The sequence below is a fragment of the Nipponia nippon genome, unplaced genomic scaffold (assembly GCF_047370975.1).
Source record: "Nipponia nippon isolate SJK-2023a ecotype South Korea unplaced genomic scaffold, ASM4737097v1 scaffold_7, whole genome shotgun sequence".
Classification (NCBI taxonomy): domain Eukaryota; kingdom Metazoa; phylum Chordata; class Aves; order Pelecaniformes; family Threskiornithidae; genus Nipponia; species Nipponia nippon.
The window spans coordinates 45697391-45720730 of NW_028262391.1; the positions used below are offsets into that span (position 1 = coordinate 45697391).

At 35.6% G+C, this 23340-nt stretch overlaps 1 protein-coding gene across 5 annotated transcripts in view; it reads left to right on the forward strand.

The window, feature by feature from the left end:
- Positions 1-23340, forward strand: part of CDH8 (cadherin 8) — a 402754-nt gene that overhangs the window by 321766 nt on the left and 57648 nt on the right. For 4 of the 5 annotated variants that reach the window (XM_087739090.1, XM_087739089.1, XM_009465735.2 and 1 more), the window contains 3 exons: positions 13803-13970; positions 17763-17950; positions 20688-20941. In XM_087739090.1, the coding sequence (XP_087595216.1) occupies positions 13803-13970; positions 17763-17950; positions 20688-20941 (610 nt within the window). Of the gene's footprint in view, positions 1-2654; positions 2764-3538; positions 3644-13802; positions 13971-17762; positions 17951-20687; positions 20942-23340 lie in introns of those variants that run through there. The other variant, XM_087739092.1, reaches the window with a different exon arrangement.

Genomic DNA, 23340 nt, shown 5'->3' on the forward strand with positions numbered 1-23340 from the left:
GTGACTTATAACTGATTAGGGATTGAAAGACTTGGCCTGAGGAATTTAATGAGCATAATGTAATTTTCAGTCTGAGACTATAGTATTTCCTGTTAAACAAAGTACAGTTTAGCTTGGGAATTTTAGGGAATATATTGTGTGTTTTCATTAAAAAATATTTTTTTTTCTTGATTGGATGAATCGGGGGAAAGAAAGAACCTGATACTGACTGTTGGTATGAAGTTTTATTAGCATGCATTTAGGACGGCTTTATTTCTCTGTGGTTTTAAAGTCTTGAAAGTCATCTGAAAGAAGTGCCAATAAATCCATTCCCTCTTGTTCTCTGTACATATGTCGTACTTACAGCAAATTCATTTAGTTATGTCTGAGAAGTGTTTTTTGAAGCGATTTGATATTATTTCTTATATTGTTTTACCTGTTAACTAGAAGCCGGTTTTAATCACTGTGAGGCAAGCAGCTGTGGTCTCCTAAGGAGAAGAAAACTGTAATTCATTTTAAAATATACAAAAAACCATCTGAATTTATATGGCCATAAAGGAGTAAAGCAGGAGTAAAAATTCTCGTCTTCATGCAGATTAACAAAATTATGAAGTAAATGCTAGGAGAAATTATTAAAAGATACTTTTGATAACTCAAGTGTGATAGGTTTTCTCACCTACATTAAATAGAGTACTCTTCACTCTTTAAAATCTGACAGTTCTTTAACTCTTTCTGGTGAGATTGCATGGGAAAAATTATTTCCCTTTCCTAAAAATGCCATGACTTGCAGAGACTTTAGGTAAATAGTATAGGTCAATAAATATTAATAGGTTAATGGATTAATCCACTAAAATATTTTCTTCTGATTGAAGGACAGGTATCCTAGATGTGAAAACAATCTCTGGAATGTGATTCAATATTTTATTTTATGCTGCATGTAAAAGAGAGTTTTACAAAGAATAACTCTAGCACAGCACAATGGAAAAAGAGTAACTTGTTTCAAAAGTAAGTGTGTCAAGAGAGTGTTATTAGTGAAGCCCCTTAGTTCATGCTGGCTGATTTGTGACAAGCCATGTGGAAATGCAACTCTGAACAGCCCCCTGACCGTCAAGTATCAAAACATATGATTTGGTTTTCTTTAATATTACAGATTATTGCATGCAGTAATGACTTGAGTGAGCTGTCTTAATTAGAGGGGGATTAGCTGTAGGCTCTTTGTGAGTTTCTACTAGGGAAAGTTAGTGCTTTAGCATGGGCACACATCAGCTTTCACAGAGGAGCTGAGAAGTATATTCTCCACCTACACAGGAGGTTTTTCACTTCTTTCACGTAAAATAGCCTGAAAGAAAATATTCCAAATGTAAAAAATTGTTTAATTTTACTCAGGTTTATTATTTGTGTTGCATTAAAACCTTATGCTTAATCCATTGAAGTAAGTATTCCTCACCTAGGAAAGTGATTTCCATTATCATGAAAGTCAGAGAAAACTCCAAAGCTTTTTGGTGAACCTGAAAATCATGATTTTTCTCCTGTTTCACTAGCATTAAATTCCCCCTCCTACCTTCATTTCCAGTTATAAATATTTCTTTGAGTAGCAGTTCAGTTACCATGAAAATTACATGTTAGTTTCTGAAGGGAATTTAATTCTGAAGAATTCAGCTGTGGCTTTGCCACAGTCCCTGAGTAAGTGGCTTCGTATTATGGAGCTGCTTCTGAAGGAATAAGTGATTTCGGATTCCCCATTTTTCTAGATCTATGGAGGACATCAATTATGTTCTTCTCTAAACCATTACAACTGAATGAATTTATGTACTGAGGCTGTCCTCTGTTTCTTTGCCATCTTTGTGTAATGGCCTTCATCTGTAGCGTAACTACCATACTACTCTTACAGCTACCCACCAAATCATCTGCTAAATCCGGAGAGTATGCAGTTGTTTCTCTGATGTTAGATGGACCTACCCATGGCTTGTAATGTTTTAAAATGTGCAGAATTTGTTCTTCTGTCCGAGATGTGTCTTCATTCACTTAGAGAAATCTTAGCCATACTAAATGTCAAATTGTGTAGAGCCCTCCAGCAGACATTTGTTTAGAATACGTAGACAATAAATATACATAAAAGTCTAGTCAGACTAGATGCAGGTAGTCATGTAAAAACTGCAGCCACATATTATACAAGGTGAAAAAGATTGCTCTAAAACCCAGCAGCTTTATAGTTGTGGTTCTTCTGAAAAGAAGCGTTGATTTCAGAAAACGTAAGGACCTATGCAGCAGATTTTCTTGGTAATACCAGAATTTTGGAGCAAGGGTACGATAATATGTATTCCATATCAGAGAGAGTTTTATGGGTTGTTACATGCAGTCTCAAAATGCCAATAGTATTATGCTAAGATAGCTACAATTTTGCAGTAGCTTGTGGCACTGTATATTTCACCTTTTAGAGGTAGTGGTGAATAAAACATGCACACTAGTTTAGCAGCTATATAATTTGGACAGTAGTGCTGTTTCCATGGACAGATAGAGCAGAAGGTGCATTTTAACAAAAAGAAAATGTCCAAAGCAAATAGAAAGTATGTAGATGTTTGATTGTTTCTTTATATTTATGTATATATCTTAGCAATGTGAACCATCACAACTAATATTTGTTTCCTCTTAGTAACTAGGCCAGGAAGACACATTTATGTTAGACATTCATATGTAGTACTCAGGAACCTCAGTGAAAGTTTTCATGTGGGAAGATGTTTGGATACTGTTGTGACAGCGTACAAATTAAAGCAGAACAGCCAGGTATAGTAGTGTCTTATCCAAAACAAATCAAACCTAAAGGTGATCCTCTAAGCATGGTGGATATTTTAGGGCTTGGGGTTTGCTTGTTTGTTTGGTTTTTTTGGCGGGGATGGGGGGTATGAAGATGTGCGTATAGCTACATTTTCTCTGTGGTTACATTTCATTAGCGCCCCTGCTAAGTTGAAAGCCTTTCTAATTCATTTGAAACAGAATTTTGTCTGAACGCAGATATCGCATCTAGAATTGTGTCTTTCCCAAAATGGAATTGCTGTTTTAAGAAACTGACTATGTTGAAGTGATCCACATCAGAATGTAAATATTTTCTGTCATTTATGGGAGCGTATCAAAACTTATCAAAACTATCGCTGCTTAGAGCTGATATACTTACTATTTTTCTATATGACTGGCCTTTTTATTAGTTTTGTTTGTTAGAAATTAAGACTAGATTTAGATCTGCGCAGCTACCAGCACCAGGGCAGCCATAGATGGGCTGTACTGCCTATAATTTTTTTCATTTCCTGGCTCAGACTAAAGATTGTCTGACCTTGTTGCTTTGTTTTAATGGTACGCTGAGAGCTGACCATCAGGAATAATCCCAATCCTGCCTCCTGATTCCTCTCTCTTCTGTAGTACTCTGAATAAAAAGAGGGAGCAAAGGTGTAGGATATGGCTGCATGCCTACATTAGAAAGGGTTGCTGCACCTGAGGGTAAACCTGAAGAAAATAGTTGCTTACTCTTCTGCTTTTTTGTTCTTACCAACTTGACATTAACTAGGTGTAGTCCTTGTTTGAATCACACTCTTGGTTGAAACTCTGACAGTACACTCAACCTTCTTGCTGAAACAATTCTGTAATGCTGGGTGCACAGAAATAAGTACTGGTAAGTGACCTATAAAACAATAATTTTCCATTACCTTAGATGAAAAATGCATATACTTTTGCTGTTCTAGTTTGCAAATTCTTCTATGAGTTATAGACACATGACAGAAGGTAATTCAGAAGTTATTTTTCATTCAGTGTTCCGAATATGGCTTAGGGTAAATGCTTTTTTGATGGCTTATTCTGAATATTTTTCATTTTTCATAGGTGAATTTTAATACGACCATTGGTTTATTGGATAGAGAGTAAACATAATACATTACAAACATACAGATTCAGATTTTCTACGAGAGGCTAAACCTACAACGTGATGACATCAGATGAGTAACAAAACTCACGGTGGACTAAAATATATTCCATAAATCATTATCACTGCATCTGACTAACTGATGTCAGGTTTCCTGATTAGTGTGTATTATTTATAAAGGTTTACAAATTGTATGTATTCTCTCATAATGCAAATAATGACAATCAAAATGCTGGGGAAGGCGGTTCCTTAAGACTGCTAAATGTAGCTAAAGTACACTTCTCACTTTTAAGCCTTTTCAAGGATATTAAATCATGACTGTCAGTTTTAATATAAGATTATCATAATGGAATATAATATGAAGTGGCACTGTGTTCTACAATATAGGAATGGCAGAGAAAATACGTTTTCATGTCATCTGTGTCTGACTTATTTACATTTCACATGAACTTAAATAATGTCACTCCTACACATACCTGAAATACAGTTACATGAACAAGGCAAATTACACCAAACGCCCTACTGCACTGGAAAACACATGCTATTATCCAAGCATAAACTCTTACTATATATGAAAAAGAATAGCTTTTAAACACTGCCATCATGGATATGGTCATTTGGTACAAAGCCAAAGTTCAAGTTAGTAAAACGGAGATGAATAGAAGAGTCAGGAGACTGAGTCGGTCTCTTCTCCCTAGTAATGAGTGATAGGACGAGAGGAAACGGCCTCAAGCTGCGCCAGGGGAGGTTTAGGTTAGACATTAGGAAAAACTTCTTCACCGAAAGGGTGGTCAAGCATTGGAACAGGCTGCCCAGGGAAGTGGTTGAGTCTCCATCCCTGGAGGTATTTAAAGAACGGATAGATGTGGTGCTTGAGGACATGGTTTAGTGGTGGACTTGGCAGTGTTAGGTTAACCGTCGGACTCAATGATCTTAAGGGTCTTTTCCAACCTTGACGATTCTATGATTCTATGATTCTATGAGACCTAGAAAACTAAAGAGTCTCCTAATAGAATGTGGATATTTTTTTGGAGAGTGAATAATTGATTTTTTTCTATACCTGCTTTTAGATTTCAGGTGAAAGTGCACATGCTTTAATCAACAGCGCTTTTAATGATTTAGTATATGGCCCTCTCTGGACCACAGTGTTGAACCCTGTGGTTCTGAAATCAGAACATAAATGAGTAGGCCTAGGAGGAATGAAAATGGCATTCAGCAGAAGTCAGTTTTGAATCTTTTATTTTAATTTGCAGTCTTTATTATCTTCCTTCATCTAAACCTTGAAATACAGTCCAGCAGAATAAAAACAAGTAAGGCAGCGAGAGGATAAATGACAGCAACTTTTGAGTTACAGACATTTTTGTGATGTTACAGACTATTTCTTCTATCTGGTTGTTAATGTCCAGTTTATTAGTAATGGTGCATATCAGCGATAGCACTAGCTGCCCTCAGAGTATTGCATGTGGTGCTGATAAGACCCATCATCATAAAAAAGACTACTGAAATACTGAAGAAAGTTCAAAGCAGGGTAGCTAAGGTGAGAAGAATATTACTTATAATGAAAGACTGATTGAACTTAGTTTGTATAAACTGGATAAGAGGTGATTAAAGGAGGATATGAAATCACTACACAAATATTTGAGAGGTGTTAATAAAAGAGAGGCACGGGGACTGTTTCTGTAATTACTCATGATAAAATGACAAGGTAGTATTTTCAAACTCAAGAGAGATGGGGAAACAGCTTTAATACAGGAAGTGGTCTGCAACTGTAAGGGGAAAGCAATGAGCTGCTAGGAACAGAACTAACTCGTGTTCAACAGAGCCTTTCTAAATAGTTCAGTTTCTAAATAGTTTCGTTTTAAACCCACATAGGATTAGTGTAGAGAAAGAACTTGTTCGACATTAGTCAGAGACTGGATTGAACTGCTGCTTTCTAGCTCATTTTATTAACTAGTGCTGCTGTGATATCCTTGCAAATTACCACAATTTAGTAAAATTTAACTAATTTTTTAACTGAAATAATTTTAAGAGGCGTGAACTGGGATGGGTCGATGTTGTTCTGTCTTAGCAAGTGAGGTGTAGGATCTCATTTCCTAAAGGAGAAGGCAGGTGTGTGCAGCAGCATACAGAAGGTAGGTCCGTGCAGCCCGGATAGCAACATTCCCAAGGTAGCAGAATCCGTTTCAGGACATGCAAGGATTTCTGGAGTTGATACTTGGTCGCTTCCGTTACAGCACCTTCAGCTCTGTCTTGACAACAGTTGATGCACTTAGGCGCAATGCTGGAAATAGAGTATATTTTCAAACTGGTATAAGTCTTTTCTTGTCATTGTGTACTAAGTATACCGTGCAACCTCTGGAGTTGCGTTAAAGTGTTTGTACAGAGATTCTTTGGTGATTCTGAGAGTTGTCCTGGTGACAGCCCATTAGAAAAGAGAGTTGTACTGACAAACCACTAGTGCAGCAGACCCGAGGGTCAGTCCTACAGTTCTTGCTTTTTACTTAGAAGTATAAAGTGCAACTATTATGGTTAAGGTATGTAGGATTGGGTCCTTCAGTAGCAGCAAGAGCTGTCTTTTCTGATTAATAACAGAAGTATAAAATCACTGCAGAGATGTTTGAAAACAGTTATGATGGTCTGTAGTTGGTAAAGATGCGCGGCTTAAGATCAAGAGAGATTGGTATTTGAAAAAAGGAGATTTCTGCTTCTAGAGTTTATCTAATAACAGTAGTAATAAAAAAGCTGATACGACACATATTTCTTGCATTTCAGAACAATACCCCTATCATTTTAGAAAGCTAGTGAGGTAGTTAGCACTTAACCATTTTCCTCATGCTGAGTATGAAAATGGGGGCTACATATCTAAATAATGTTGTTCTTCAAGAAACTGGATTAGAGAGAGGAATTTGAATTACACAGCTAGCTTTGGAAAGCATCTGAAAAAGAATCCAAAGCTACTTTCTGTAAAGTGTCTAGTATAATTACAGGTATTAGAGGATCATTACAAATAAAATCCTAAGGAAGCAAGGTCATAAATGCAGTGCAGAATATTTATTGCATTCACTCTCAGTTGACGAGAGGGTGATCCTTTCACTATGCCAGTGAAACTTGGTCCCAGGGGAAAGGGAATGGCTGGCAAGTAGAGCTGAACGCTTTTTACCCATACTATAAAACCCAGATAAAAGTTAATCTGAATTAAAAAGGTAGTATTATACTAGGTGTTATCCAGTCATATCCTATATGATATTCTTGAAGCAGAATACATGTAGTGAAAGGTAGGTAGTGTTAATTTACACGCAATGGCAAACTTGCAAGGTCAACTTCAGTATGAAAGTAATATCAGAAAACACAAAAATGGTAATAATATGGGATGAAAAAGAAAATACAATAGATTGTAGGTTACACCAGAAACAAGAGAGTTAATAAAATTATGTTCAACCTTCATCTCACTGTTTAATAGAAAGGCAGGCAGTGCCATCTTCCCCATACAATTTTAAAAAATAAACATTGTAATAAGATATGTACAATGTTAGCCTTTCTCTTAAAAATACAAAACCAGCACAGAATCACTCCACATAAAATGGCATAACATAGTATTCAATTCCTCACCTAGTGATTATTTTTACTGTGGCTAACGTCTTTGATTTGAAATATGTCTACATCTCAATGTAGTTCAGACAACTCCTGTAATTGATAATTTTTCTAGAAAGTTAGCCAATTTGCTAGAGGCTACAGAAATTTTTCTTGTGTTGCTAAAATAAAAATCCTAAGGCATTAGAACTAAGTAAGAAATGAGAATATTTGATGGTAATTTTTATTAAAACTATTATGATTTTTATGAAGGGTAAATTAAATTAGAAATAGTGGATTGGTATGCCTGTATCACATCATCAAAGCACTAGAATTTTTTTAATTTTCAAGAAAGCTAGTTGTGATCTGTTCATTTTTTAGGAATTATGGTACGGGTTTTCCACAGATCTCCAAGTGAACCTTTTTTATGGACTGCTAAAACATCACTGAAGTCAGTGTGCTTCATGGGAATACAAAGAATGCATCTCATGGCTCTCTGAAGAAATTACAAGATTGATTTTTCAGGAGTTTGGGTCCTAAATGACTGTTATATTTAATAGGAATCTCCACCAAGATTTTAGCACGGAAGGAAGATCAAAGCAATTACTTAGCTCTTCCAAAATGAAGAAAGGGAAGTTCCAAAGTATGCAAGGTGAAATAGCAGGAAGTCTTCATCAAAATGTGTAAGATGAATGAGATGATTAAGGCTTTTCATGGCCAGATTCCAATTTTGCATAGTGCTTGCTTGGTTTTGTTCCATGTTCTCAATTATTATTATGTGTAGTTTTGTAGCGTTACCATAAAGAGATCCTTAAAAAAAATTGAGAGGAAAATGAAAAGTGAACAACAGATCCTTATTTCTGTTGTTCCTTTTGCATCTCTTCTTTCTATCAGCTATAGCCTCTGACACATTGCTTCTTTTCCCCTGATCTTTTTCAGTCTGAGACAGTGTATATTCTTCCAAATAGGTTTTTGAAAGTAGTCCACAGGGGTGCATTTTAACTGATTCAAGTTGTGAGGCAAATTGTGCAAATTGCTCAGTGTGTGCATTTAGGACCACTGTAAAAGTAAATCCCATTCTGCAGCTGTTTTATTTGCTATTGAGCAGTTTGACACCAATAGCTGTTTAGGAAAAGCTACTCAGCCAAAAAAAAAAAGATACTTCCAATATTGGGGGTGTTTTCATTCTTTGAAGAAAGAGATTACTTCTTGATTTGTTTACCTTCCAACCCACTTCCTGATGTTTCCAGCTTTAGTCAGAGGATCCATAGCCAAATTATGATGCAGGTGTCTGTTCTGTGGTTGTACTATATGTCCATTGAATGTTTTCACAGGACTAAGGTTTGTGAAATATTTTAGAGTACATAGAGCTAAAGCTTTATCTTAGACAACATGGAGGGAAGGGACCTCAAGCGAGAATGCAACGAGTGCCTTTGCCCCAAAAAAGGACCAGGTTTATCCCTTCTCGTTCTTGATAGACGTTTGTCTGATAGGTTCTTAAAAACTTTTGGTAATGAAAATACTAAAAAATTCTACAGGCAGCCTTCTCTGTACTTACCTTCTCTGTTAGAAAGTGTTCCCCTAATGTTTAACTGAAATCTCTCTTGCTGCAATTTAAACCCATTTTGTGGTTTATGTTTTAGGCCCATCATTTCTTCTGTTATCCCCAGTGGAAAAAGGAGAGTAGCTCCCAGTAATTTTTACATATTTGGCTGTAAAGTCTTTCCTCATACTTCCCTAACTATGTCAATCAATTTTTTTCAAAACTGGACACACCATTCCAGCTGCAGTCTTGCCAGTATGAGTGAACTGGAAGGATAATTCCACAGTTCTTCCATATAACATACTAGCTAATATACCAGGAAATGTTTGAGCGTTTTTATCAGCAAAACGCTGCTGACTCATTTTCAGCTTGTTTTGACTCCACATTCTTTTCTGTCTTGTGAGTCATCTGCTCTATTGTAATTGTGAAGTTAATTGTTTCATCCACACAGAATACTTTTTACTTGCCAAATTGAGTTGCCTCCTGCTTTTTTAGACTATCCAATGTCTCAAAATTGTTTTGAACTCTAATCCTGTTCTTCCAGTACTTCCAGTGGCTCCCAACTTTGTGTCATTTGAAAGGCTTCATAAGTTCTTCCTGTTTTCCATCATTCAGGAAATATTGAATGATGCTATAAGCAGAACAAACCCTATGAACCACTTCATCCATCTATCCACTTTGACAGTAAGCCATTGATGACTGTTCTGAATGCAGTCTTCCAACAAGCGTCTACCGGCCTTACATTAGTTTACAGTAATTGTTGTCCCTTGCTTTTAAACTACTCTCCTGTTTGGCACATATCATTTTCATCCATCATAGCATGCTGAAAGTGATTATGTTTTTATTTTCGATTTGTTTCTGGGTTGAAGTAGAGCAGGTTGAATGCTCAATGAGTTAATGTTGTGTGTGCTGTATGCATATTAGTATTTTGTGAGACTGAATTATTTTCTAAAAATAGATTGAAAGTTTCAGTACTTCCTGTGAGCCCAGCCTGAGAACTGGTGAATAAAGCAAAAGAACAAATAAATATCCTTGAAATTCTCTATGCATAACTCTCCTAGTCTGTCTTTGTCTCTATCACATCCTCACTAGGTGAGAATGGAGCCTTTTTGTGTTTGTTAATTTGTCTCATAAGGTACTGACACTTCTCTTTTGCTGACCTCCATTCTATAGATTCTGAATATAGAAATACTGGTGGTAACAATCAGCCTGTGTAATTTGGATATATTTGATGTTTAAAAACCTTCAGCTCCTCTTGTATTAATTAGAACAGTAAATTTATTTTTAGCTTTTTATTGTGTTTGAAATTGAAACTTGACTTTGACTCTCAGCTTCTGGCATATGGTTTATGGGCTGAGACAGCAGATAGAAATATGTATAAAACTATTGAAATAACAGGTTTTGCTAGTATCTTTATACAGAATAAAGCCCCAGTTTTTATGTCTTACAAGTCAGAAACTGTAGTTCTGATTTAGGCACTTTTTAAGGTATTTAATCTTTCTGATATCAAACCATAGGCAAGGACTAGACTGTTCCATACATTAAGAGACAAATCAAAATGCATGTCTAGGAAAAATCATCACTTTATTGAAATAATTAACTTGTCTCAAAGGAAACTGCAGAATACAAAATGTGGCATCTTATACAAGTCATCTGTAGGCTAGACTTAACTATGTAACTTAGGATAAAAAAAAACCAAACAAACAAGGGAAACACTGCCTAAAAAATAACAATGCAGGAAAAGTTATAGTAGGCTTAAGAGAAAACCCATTGAAATAAGGTTTCCCTGACTAGTGAAAAAAATTAATGTGGACCAAATTCTGATACCCTAAGTTTGCCTTACATCCTTTTTATGAGTCATCTCATAACAGTAGAATTTTTCACAGAATACATCATTATTATTCCTAAATAGTAGACCAATCAGTCCAAACCAGTCACAACTGTCAAATGCTTTTAGAGATAAATATCATTTACTCTCCTTACCCAGGCTACTATGGAGGAAATGGCCCTACTCTTTTACTGAATGTATTTTGCACCTATCACATCTGATAAATGTTTATTATTATCTTCTGGGTTTTACTGTTCCCCATTTTCATTCAAAAAATTTAACAGAAGCATGTTCTTCAATGTTTTGCAGAACAACTTATGTCCCCTCCTATAGATGGTATAGAATAGTTAAATTACATGAATGTTGTACTTCAGGGCTGCTTCATTGCTTTTACAAGCCCTGGATTACATTGTATTTGTCAGGGGCCTGAGCATAACCTCCTTCAAGGAGTTTAGTTGGTTAAGTTTAGAAGCGTAACTGGCTGCATCCAAGGTCAGCTCCTTCGCTGGTACGAGCTGTTGTGAAGAAAGCTGCATGCAGAGGCTGCCCCTCCTTTTCCTTGGGAGCTGCTTTCAGGCTGAGGCTCTACTGCTGGCCCCCAGCTGTGCTACATCTGCACCTGGGCTCCTATTTTCTGCTTCTGACCCAGATCCAGACCCTCCAGCTGGGTTTCCTGGCCTGGCCTCAGACCAGCCTTGTTGCTGTGGACTCGCTGGGTGATCATCAGACTCTGGCTCATCCTGGCCACTGTCTCTGGATCTGAGTGGGACTCTGACTTGCCACCCTGCAGGCTGGCTCCTTGTTGGTGAGGTCACTGCTCCTGCCTGCCATGTTTCCACACTCGGCTCCCAACTCACCTGTAACTGCAATGCAGCTGGCCTTGCTGCTCCTAACCCCACTTACCACATGTTGGAATGAAAAATCACTGATTACATATTGAGTTCCTTGGGATCAAGAGATTACTCTGGCTTGGCAGTTGCAGATATAAGATAAAGGTTTCATTTTCATCCAGAATTATATTTATAAAATATGTAGGACAACAACCCAAAATATTTTATGGAAAACATTTATAAAAGTGTAGGTTACAAGGTTGATACTATGTTATGTTTTATGTAGCAAGCATATTGCTTTATTCTAAATGCCTTACACCCCCTTGCTCTTAGCTTGGTCCTGTACTCAGCCAAGAAAAGAAGGTCTGATCAGATTCTTAGTATTAAAACATTAAAGATAAATGGATTCTAAAATTTACTAAAATGCATCTCAATTAATGATAAAGACTAGGAAAATTTATTTAGTCACCATAAATACACAAATAGATAATCTCAGCATTTCAGCCAGAGTATAATTTCTAAGAAGCTTATTTAATTGAAAGAAAAAGAGCTATTTGAAGTCTCCACAGCTATGCTAGTCCCAATAGAGAAATCAAGACTAATAGATTCATAATAAGTATTGATTGACATCTAAAAAATTCTGACAATACTTAACAAAGAACAGGTAAAAAAAAATTCAGCGTGAGCTAATGAAATGTATGACCAGGCCCAGCAACAGGTATGTATGATCCAGGGTGTGAACTTGGCCACTCTATTCAACATGCAAAGCTTAACAAATATACAGTATAATATAGAATTCTTACCTTCTTTTTTTTTATTTCTGAATACTTGGTGAGTTACTGTCAATGTCTGCCCATAAACTGTGTCCTTCAGCTCTGTGAGTACAGGCCCATGAAAAGAGACACTCTTTATGCCTCACAAGAACCCTCAAGCACCATGGTTTAAAGGAACCACTGCAATGGTGTATTCAATTCTCCTTGGTACTCTTACACTTCACTTAACCACTAAGAAAATTCAGTAACTTGAACTTTGTGCTCTCTTTTCATGGATAAATGATTTTTTTTTAAATAGAATTCAAAAACAGGATTAAAAGAAAAAAATGCCATATTTCAATTTAACATTTAGAGTTGTTTTTCCTAGGTTTCGTGGGACTTCTTTAGTTGATTCTTATCTTTTTATTATGGTGAACATTACTAGACTGTGATGAACACCATTTAAATTTGCCATTAAATATTTAGTATTGCACTTTCCATACTGAATGTTGTGAATATAATAGCACATTGCAGGTGGAGAAGTTTTGGAAAGAAAAAAAGATTTTATTATTTCTTCTGTTAGATGTCCATGAAATCTATAGGAGTTTGCAGTGGATCTGGACCCATATTTAATTTGACTGTCCCTTGCAGGTGTCTTCCTGCTAGCCCACTGACATTTTATATTTCGATATACTACAGATCATTTTACTTCTCTATCTTTAAAAACTTCTAACCTGATAAAGTAGATGATAGCAGCTTACTGAGATCATTGTCCAGCCAGTGGCCCTCCTAGAGTAGGGACAACGGAGTGACTTTATGATTTTGCAGTCCTGGTGACTATGCTGAAAGACATACTGAAAGACATGCTGTCATTCTCCAGTAGAAGTTTGGGCACTCGATTTAGGACTTAAGGGTACAACTGTAGCCTGTGTTATATACGAGAGCAGATTAAGTAATGGTTTTGGTTTTAAAATATTTGAAACAATCTGACAGATATGGTTAACAGTGTTTACAGATTAAGTTTACCATGTGGTTGTCTTCTGTTTGTGAATTCTGTGGGGAAACAATGGATTTTTGTGGGAGGTAGGACAGAAACCAAAAAGTTTATCAGGAAAAAAATGTAAAAATTAATATGTATCGCCGGTATGATTAATTCTTGGGTTTTGGACCACAATGTCATTGCACTTTCAATTCATTCAAGGTAGGTGACCTGTAATATATTTTTTTGAAAATCTCAAATTCTTCTTTATCCTTGGTACTAATAGGCAACTTAACTGGACCATTAGCATTTCAATTTTTATACCAATATTTACATATATCCATGAAAGTAGCTGCAAAACTGAATTTGGGTCTGTACCTGACTTTTTTCCCCCCCCCCCCATTATTGTAGCTATAATTAAAACAGCTCTTCCCAACATGGACAGAGAAGCCAAAGAAGAATACTTTGTGGTCATCCAAGCAAAGGACATGGGAGGACATATGGGTGGACTCTCTGGAACTACAACAGTGACAATTACACTCACTGATGTTAATGACAATCCTCCTAAGTTTGCACAGAGTAAGTGCCTTTATGTGTATGTGTTCTCCTATACAAAAGAGTAATACAGTGCTGCCTTTTTTTTTTTTTTTTTATTGAGCTCTTTTTTTTTATCATCATATTGCCTGGGTTTGTAATGTAATTTAAAAATATGTAGCTGCTACTAGAGAAAGATTAATAGTCCTCTGCCTGATTAAGAGCTTAGGAAAGAGGGAATTACATCCATACCAGTGTACACAGCTGTCTGTCGTCTTTGTTACCCCTCTTATATCCACCCAAAAGGGCTTGGGGACTTTTTTTCATATATTTATTTGCTTCCAGTGCAATTGTTTCTAAGTGCTAGTTAAGTTCCTGTTACATGGGCTTCCATCTCATGCAGACAAGTGACACCACCAGTAAAAGACATACATAACTGATAAAAGAAATAAAGGTTTGACTAATTGGGTAATAGTGAAGAAAACAAAGAAAATAAGTCTGAGTCTAGATAATTGTTGATCTTTAATTCAAAATCCATACTTACTACTGTGGTTCCAATGGATATCTTGCTGGGCTAGGTTAAAATGATTTGGCATCCTGCTGAGATTCTCTACAAGCTTTGTAGTCTATTTCAAAGATGAAGGCGAAAGAAAGAAGAGGGAAGAGCATAATGACTGGATCAATTTTATTTGGAATAGGTGCAATCTAATACACTATTAGAAACTTATCTTTCTATCCGGCTTGTTCTGAAAAACTAAAGTTGTAAGGTATTAAGAGTCTGCTTTGAGGTTGGAGAATGTTCACATCTAGACTTTGGATCATTTTTACTTTATTAGAAGCATGTTTTTCTAACAAGCTACTTATGCACCCAATGTAAAATTAATTCTTTTCCACATATGTATGACTTGAAGTCCACTTTTGCCCTGTTCTGAAGATGCAAAGAGTGAAATGGGTTTGTCCTAGTAATCAGCATGCGATAAATACTCTCCTATAGTCTAGAAAATGCACATACAGATAGAGAGAGAGAAAAAATATAAAATAAATAAGCAGAGGTAAAAGCTTATTTGCAAAATATATATTTTATTTCCTCATCTTAGTGGTTTTTAACAGATAAACACTCGGTGCACAGTAAAAGGTTTTCTCTCATTATAAAATAAGAAATGCATAAATTTTTTACTTCGTATCACATTGCATTGCTTGCACTTGTGTAGTAGTGCTTTCCAACATAAGATGACAGTTTCCCTAATAATGTAAACATCTGTAGATGAGAATCCTGGCTGAACTGTATCACCAGAATGCAGAGGGCCATTTCTTTTAGACCTGCAATATGCTGTAGCTCTAACTCTGTGACTACAGATCTACTTTTGCCAGCTTACCTGGCTTTTATATTTGTATCAGCACTTTCTGTCTCAAAAAGCCTTTGGCTGCCAGTATGAAAAAAGCTGATCAGAAAATCAGCAACACAACTGGTGCTAATTGGTACATTTGCTGGAGGTCTCAGCAGGAAGCACAGGAGTGAATGCACACAGAGATGAAGCTGTACTTTCCCCGTGCATTTTACTCATATCTGTTCTCCTGTAGTTTGGATACAGTGGCGCATCGACTGGGTAGCATGAGGAAGACTGCATCACAGATCCCTGAAATATATTTTCTATATGGAAAATGTAGATTAGTTTTCCTTCAACAAAGAGTGAGTTGCTGTCTTTGAAGCTGTTATGGCTGGTGCATTCCAGTGCAGAATTCAAGCTACCATCCAGGAATCACCACCCTGTTATAACACTGACGATTACACAACGTCATTAGAAAAAAACTGCGTGTACTGTAACTTCGTATTATGTATATATTGCATTTAATGAGGATGAGCCATAGTAAATATTGTAACTGGATGCTATTACAAATTCTGCCTTTCAGAACTAAGTATTCATAGCATGCTGCCTAGCATTACAGATTAGTCATGACTCTGGCCTTGTACAAGAGCTGATCAAGTCTTTAACATTTCTTTACACCGTTGAAGCACAGTTTGCATTTGCCTGGAAAGGAAAATAAGAAAGAATCAAACTTACAATAGAGCCTAACCAGAATGAAATAGAAATTCATAAGATGTAATACATGCTGCTTTCACAATAAATTGTAATGAACTCAGAAAGCAGGGTGTTTTATCGGTTTATTGTTTCCAGGCAGGACAGAAATGTATATTTATGGTTTGATTTCAAAGAGTGTTAGCCTCCTGGGTTTTAGAAATGAAAAAGATGAACTTTCACTATTTCTGTGATCTCTTTGAGATAATTTTAGAGGCATTTTATAAGTCACAGAAGTTTTTAACCTGGCAGTTTACCATAGGATTGTACTGAGAACTGTGCACTGCTGTTGAAAACCAAGGCTTTTCAAAGATGCATAACGTGGATTTTTGATCAGCTCTGCACTATGACATCTTGACAGGACAATCCATAATTCTTGAGAGAATTTGTGTAAAAGAGTCGGCTGCATCCCAATAATTTTTTTTGCAATATTTTATAAAGTATCTTAATAAATCTGAGAGAAAAATACCAACTTAAAAATGCAATCAACTGTGTCTGGAGAGTCAAACCACAAGGTATGGACAGCAGTATAAATTATGAACACATAATTTAGTCTCCTGAGGCACTTGATTGCTTTGGCTGCTCATTGTTTGTGAGCCATTATGAATATTCTTGAGGAATCTTCATGATCTCCAAGTTATCTCTAATAATTGAGCCTAGAAACATTAAAGGGAAAAATATGTCACTTTGGGATAGACTATATGTATAGCTATGTCCTGGTTTCAGGAAAAGAGCAAGTCCAGAACCCTTTGTCAAAAACTATTTGAATGGTCTCATCTGCTAACCTTGAATTCCTTTTGACTATTTTAACTACTAAGTAACACTGCAGTTGATTGATCACATATTAACCATAGCTTCAATAAGTGTAAATTACCAAGAGGTAAAAAAAAAAAAAAAAGGCACTCCATAAAGAATTTTTGAGGTAAAGCATGCGTCTTCTGTTTTTCAGAGCACTGTTAAAAAGTGGGATATATAATAGTAAAATGGGTATTTTGAGTTTTCTCTTAATAAAATGCTTACCTAAAATAATATATTACAAGTTCTAAATACATTTTTGACACTTCTTAGGTCAGAAGGTTTGAAGAAAGTATTATAAAAAATAAAAATGCTGACAATTTGAATAGCACTTTCTAGTGGATTTTAGTCTAACCCTGCAACCAAATAGTGAATATGGTAATGATTGCTATGAAAAGTAGTTGTTTCCTTTAAAACATAAATTTTGGGAGTTTTCTTAAATGTTTCTTAATTAGTTTCTTACCACAAAAGGGAGGTGGAAGGAGTTAAACAAACAAAACCAAATCAAATTAAAAGGGCCAAAAAAGTAGTAAGGATCTGAAATTGTATAAGGTATCTTTAAAGTATTAGACCAGTTTTCTGCAGAGTAAAAGCCAAAGTTTCATAGTTGAATTCTAACTACACGTCTGCAAATAAAACGGTAAGTTCAACAGTGTCTGCAGTAGAGAATGTTGCATACTTTCAATGTTAAAAGTAGCTTAATATTTATGTTTGCCAACATTAAGCATCCCTGCAAGGGAGAAGCAGAATACTACTGTAATGAAAAGAACATTCACACACAGTAAACTGAGTATTCCTGTATAAGGAACACATTTTGCTGCTTTCAGTAAATAGCTTGTGTAAATGTGGTTTGTATCAGTTGCACATCTCAAGAGTTTGCATTGGGGAAGTATAAACAAATGAAGAGCACACAAGAGATACTGGAATCAGGTGTAATGTTTAGTCTTTTCCTCTTATTTGTAAGGTCTGTATCACTTCTCAGTAATGGAAGATGTTGCTCTTGGTGAACCAATAGGAAGGGTGAAAGCAAATGACCTGGATATTGGAGAAAATGCTAAATCATCCTATGATATTATTGAAGGAGATGGAATGGATATATTTGAAATTACTACAGATGCCCAAACTCAGGACGGCATTATTAGAGTGAGAAAGGTAAATGGTATCTCTGTTAAAAAAAATGTTTATTGTACACACAACGACCCAGCCAGACTGTACTCTGTGCGAAGATGCTGGATTTCCAAGGATTCTTTTATCTATGGGTGAGGTGTCAAGCCAGTGAAGTGATAAAAAAGGGATGTATTAGCCATGTCCCTCAAAATTGCCATTTAGGTGACAAGTGGGGAGACAACCACGGAAGTATTTTCGGTGCTGGGAATGTGTTAATCTTGCCTGGGCTTCCACATGGTTAAATCATACAGGTTCTGCTTCCTTGGTTCCAAAGGAGAAGAGTAGATTAGAATCTGCTTTGGTGGTGGTGTAAACTTCCGTAAAATCTTGGCTGAGTATTCATCAAATACCTTTTCTCTGTTCTTTGATTTGCTGTATAGCTGGTCAAATACCATTCAGAGACAAAAAAATATAGTGTATTATTTAAATTACCTGATGTGTGAGAGGCTTAGTCTTCCATGTTTTCTCATGCTGAACTCTCTTTGCTCAATGAATAGTGATTTCCATGAACTTTATCAGGGAGATCAGTACTGTTTCACATGAGAAGTGCCAAATTCAGGCCCTAAAGAAGGTTAAACTCTGTTACCTTTTCTATGCTTGTACAGTCTTGATGTATGCAAGGTGAGGTATTTGCATGTACACAACAGAGGGACAACCCAATTATATACAGAAATATGGGGAGAGACAGCATATCTTGAACAAAACACGGCTAGTAAAGTCAATGAAACATTATTTGCAGATTTAATTTCCATTATTTTCTGGGGAAGGAGAAGAGAGCTGCATCTCATGCTGTGTTCCAAAAAAGGATATGAATGTAATTTATAACACTGGCATAGAGGGTTTTAAATATGAAGCATACAGCACTCTAAATGAATCTTTCTTTTTTAAAAAAAACCACAAAACCGAAACAAACAAAGACATTTCAGTGAAAAAAGAACAATCCAATGAGTACAGGTAATTAATATTCAACTTGTACCTGTAATTAAAGAGGTCAGGCAGAGAACCTGTCAAAAGTTTATATTTTCTGTTTCTCAGTGAGTAGGTCAGCACTGTAGATTTATAATAAAATTATGTATATTTATCTAAATGTAGATCTGTTTTCCTAAAGAGAAAATTATGATATACATCCCCGATCTTCCTTACTGTTATTTATTGTATGCAGTGGCCTCTTTTGTAAACTAAGGCAATTAGCCTTTTGCCCCAGTTCCCTTGGCTTTATTTCATAACTGAGTCTCTAACATAATGTTGTTTCGTATATTCATTTTGACAGCAATAATCATTTTGGTTCTACTACAGTAGATGATGTATGCAGGGTACTGTTCACCAACAGATTTTCTCCAGCATAAATTCATGGGTTTTAGACAATGCAGAGTAAATTTTCAATATGATATTCTGATTAAGCATGACTAAATGTATTGGGGTGCTGTCATTTCTGTAAAGCATATGAAAAGCAATTGAAGAAATTATATAGGAGCTATGATTGGCAAATTGTGAATATGCTGATTTATAAATCACCATTCATAATTACAAAAGCTTACTAATTTAAGAGCTGCTAAAGAAGCAAAGTTTTCTCATGTTTACTAGAATTTGTGAAAAAGAGCAAATCCCATTAGAGCTTGATTCATACCTGAAAAAAATCAACAAAATTTGAAAGTATACATATTGAAGGCTTTGACAGACTTCCTGAAGGTCCCTATTTGTGCTCTTGCTGGTATTTGCATTGCAGATTCAGAGTTTCTATGTCCTTTTCTTTTTATCCCTGGGACATTGTAATGCAAATCTTAATATCTTTCCAATGCTTGGCAATTTGCATCTTTGAAATTTGAATCATTGTGAGACACAAGAGAATTATATAGTGAATATACTGATGTTCTTCAAGACACAAACTTGAATCTCCTATAATGAAAAATTCTAATATTCAAAAGTGTCACAGATTTGGTTTTTATTTGGTATTTCATTCCTTTAAATCCCCTGTGTTTTCATCTTTTATGTTTTAATATGGAACTCTAAAATAGTAAAAACAATGGTGACATGGCAGGTATATTGATAGAATAAAGTAATCGGTTTCGTGTTTCTCTCTCTGAAAAAAAAATAAGATACAGAAATAGGAATTGCTACAGTTTTAAGAAATTCCTGAGAGATGTCTACCTCATTTACCCCTATAAACAGAAATGCAGAGTTACCTGAAGTGCAATAATACCGAAGTACTTTCTTATATGATTAGCTCTACATTTTTCCACATAATGCCTCTCATGTCCAACAAATAATAATTGCTAGTTCTTTGCATTTCTTACATTGTTCTGGAAGTAATAAAATATTTATTCTTTGTGCAGCTATTATATTTTTTTTTTCTTATCTCCAACTAACAAAGCACTGATTAAGTGCATGATTAGTATGCAAGTCATGCCATCACCAACAAATTTGTAGTATTTATCTGATATGTAATTGTAATGGTATAATTCATGAGAGAGAATATTTTGGTAAATTTCTTGTGAAAAGCAAGAAAACAAAGAGTCTTGTTTTCTCTGAGGCTGGTTAATAAACAGATATCAATATATGCCTAGAAAATTTGGAGGTTGGATTTCTGGGAGTGGGAAGCAATTGCATTAAAACTCATTGAATGTGCTTAAATGCACATAACTTTCATCCATCAGCATTATATTAATTTGTTCTTTCTCTGTGGCCATTAGTAAAAGACATTTATCTTTGTCATTCTTAACAGCCACTGGACTTTGAGACCAAAAAATCCTATACTCTGAAGGTAGAAGCAGCCAACATTCATATTGATCCTCGCTTCATCAGTGGAGGACCATTCAAGGATACAGCAACAGTAAAAATTGTAGTAGAGGATGCTGATGAGCCACCAGTCTTTTCATCACCTACTTACCTACTGGAAGTGCATGAAAATGCTGCTATTAACTCTGTGATTGGTCAGGTGACTGCCCATGACCCCGATGTGTCTTCCAGTCCTATAAGGTAGTGCTGCTTTAAAGTTCTCTTTGAAAAAACTGCTGGCAGAATGCTAAGTGTATTTTCCCCTACATTGTATGACACTGTTCTCATGCTGTTTTATTTCTATGAAAATACTTGTATAGGATTTGTTTTATGATGTTAGATTTATCAGTGCAGATCATTTTCAAAATCATAAAAATGCTCCTTGCCACATGAGTAGTCTTATGAAACAGTAGGAATGCAATGAAAATAAGACATAGGGTGTATATGGTCAGATGGGGTTGAATCATCAGTGTGTGTCTCTGCAGTTATTTTAAATAATCCGCTAGTGTCTGCACTAACGATACTGAGGTTGTTCCACGTAGCAGTAAGGTTGTCAAAACATATTTTGTATTCTTTTATTTTAAAGCCATTCCTGGTTTAAAGATAAAAAGTCAGAGATGATTATGCCCATATGACTTTTGCATCTTCGATTTACAATATTTTCACTTTTTGATCTGACTTGAACAAATTCTGTTATTCCAGTTTCATCAGATCAGAGTTTTCTGTCGCATTTTGATGAGCACACATCTTCCCCTTCCCTTTGTAACAGTTAGTATGGTATGATGCGAGTGTTCCCAAAACACATTTTGCTATGTATAGTACTGCCCGCTAAAAGCATTATGAAAACAAACACTAAAGTGTCAAATTCATAGTAAAGGTATATTTGGAGAGAGTCTATTTAATAATAATCATCAATGTACATTACTGCCTTAGGGTATTTAAGCTTCACAAGCAGTCTTTAGTATTGTGAGGATGATACTAATTGTTCTAATCTATCACTTCACACCATTTTCTAATCATTGTTTACATCAGATTTGTCGGAGAGCCAAACAGTAAACCTTTATTTATGCATGTTGCTATCATATTTTAGTATTTTCAGAATTAGAAATTCATAATTTCCAACATGGTTGGATGTATTAGAACTTGTGTATGAAGATGTTGGAGAGTATGTTGGAGTCTCTCATTTCTACATCATCCTTTCAAATCTAGGTAAACGTAGCATTATCTATCACAGATTTCTATACAAATTAATTGATTAATATATTTTCTACTGCAGCACACAACCCAGACAGTGTTAATAGGCACCAAATTTATTTTCTTATCAGAGAAGCTCTCAGGGTGATCAAAGATGGTAATGTGATCATAGAAATAGGAAATAAATGAGGGTAGTTACCCAGGTTAGAAAAATGTTATGTAAACAAAAAAAAAGTAATCTAAAATGCACAGAGTTTGATCTAACACAATTTAAGCAGTGGCTCCACCTCTAATTTTATTACTGCTGTCCACTGGCGTCTGTGAAACAGGGCTTGCACTGCCGCTACAAAGACGGGGTCTTCTGAAAGGTGTGTGAGACAGCCAGGGTGGCAGCAAGTTGGCTTTCTTCCCTTTATTCCAACTCGATAGTAATTTCTCTTTCAATTTAACCTTAGTTCCTTCTCTCTACCCTGTTCTGCTTTGCTCTTGGCTCTTGTGTCCCCTTTCTTCCTCATCTCAGCCTGGCCTCGACTCTGCTTCAGTTTTACCTTGGCTATTTTTCCAGTCTTGTTCTGTTTCCCTGAATTCTTTTCTAGTCCTGCCCCAAACTTGTAATCATTTAGATTAGCTACAAACCTACCTATGTTCTAAAATTGAGCCTCTCTATTCCATCTTTATGTATCCAAGCGCAAAAAGTTGAACTGAGTAAAATATTTACTTCATTTCCATTTTTTCATCATTTTATAGATCAAGATATTTTCAAACTTTTAGAAGCAAAAAATATTTTATATGTGCAAATTGAATTAGAATGCTATTACTTATCAATTCGGGTAGAAACAATTGATACACATGAAAGAGAATGGCCAAAATTCATTACATTTAAACAAAAAGGTAATTAATTAGTGTTATTTATATCTTCATTAAAAATATATGCAATACTTTATAAAATTTAATTTTTCTACGGTATTGGCTTGATAGCTAATTTAGGAATATACAGAGCTCAATTTTCTATGCAACTTTTTGTTTGCTCACCTGATTAACTTGGCTTTATCTGGGATATCTCTGGAAAGTGCAAATTCCTTTTTTTCATTTTTTGCATGAAAAATATTTTAAGACAAAAAAAGAGATTTCAAGTTACTAATTCTACTATTATGTGTGCAAAAATATTCATCAGAGACAAGTAGGGAGTAGAAATGCAGTTATTTTCTTTCCAATTCAGAATAAAACTGGAACGTGGCAGGTTCTAACAAAAATATGTGGAAGCATTGTTTTGTTGGATTAGAATGTTTCATTTTGATTGTATATTTCATTGTGCATTTCGAGTGTTTACTCTGGAACTGTATCACATATATGATGTAAATTTTATGTATATGTTCTGATACACTTTCAAAAATACTGAACGTAAG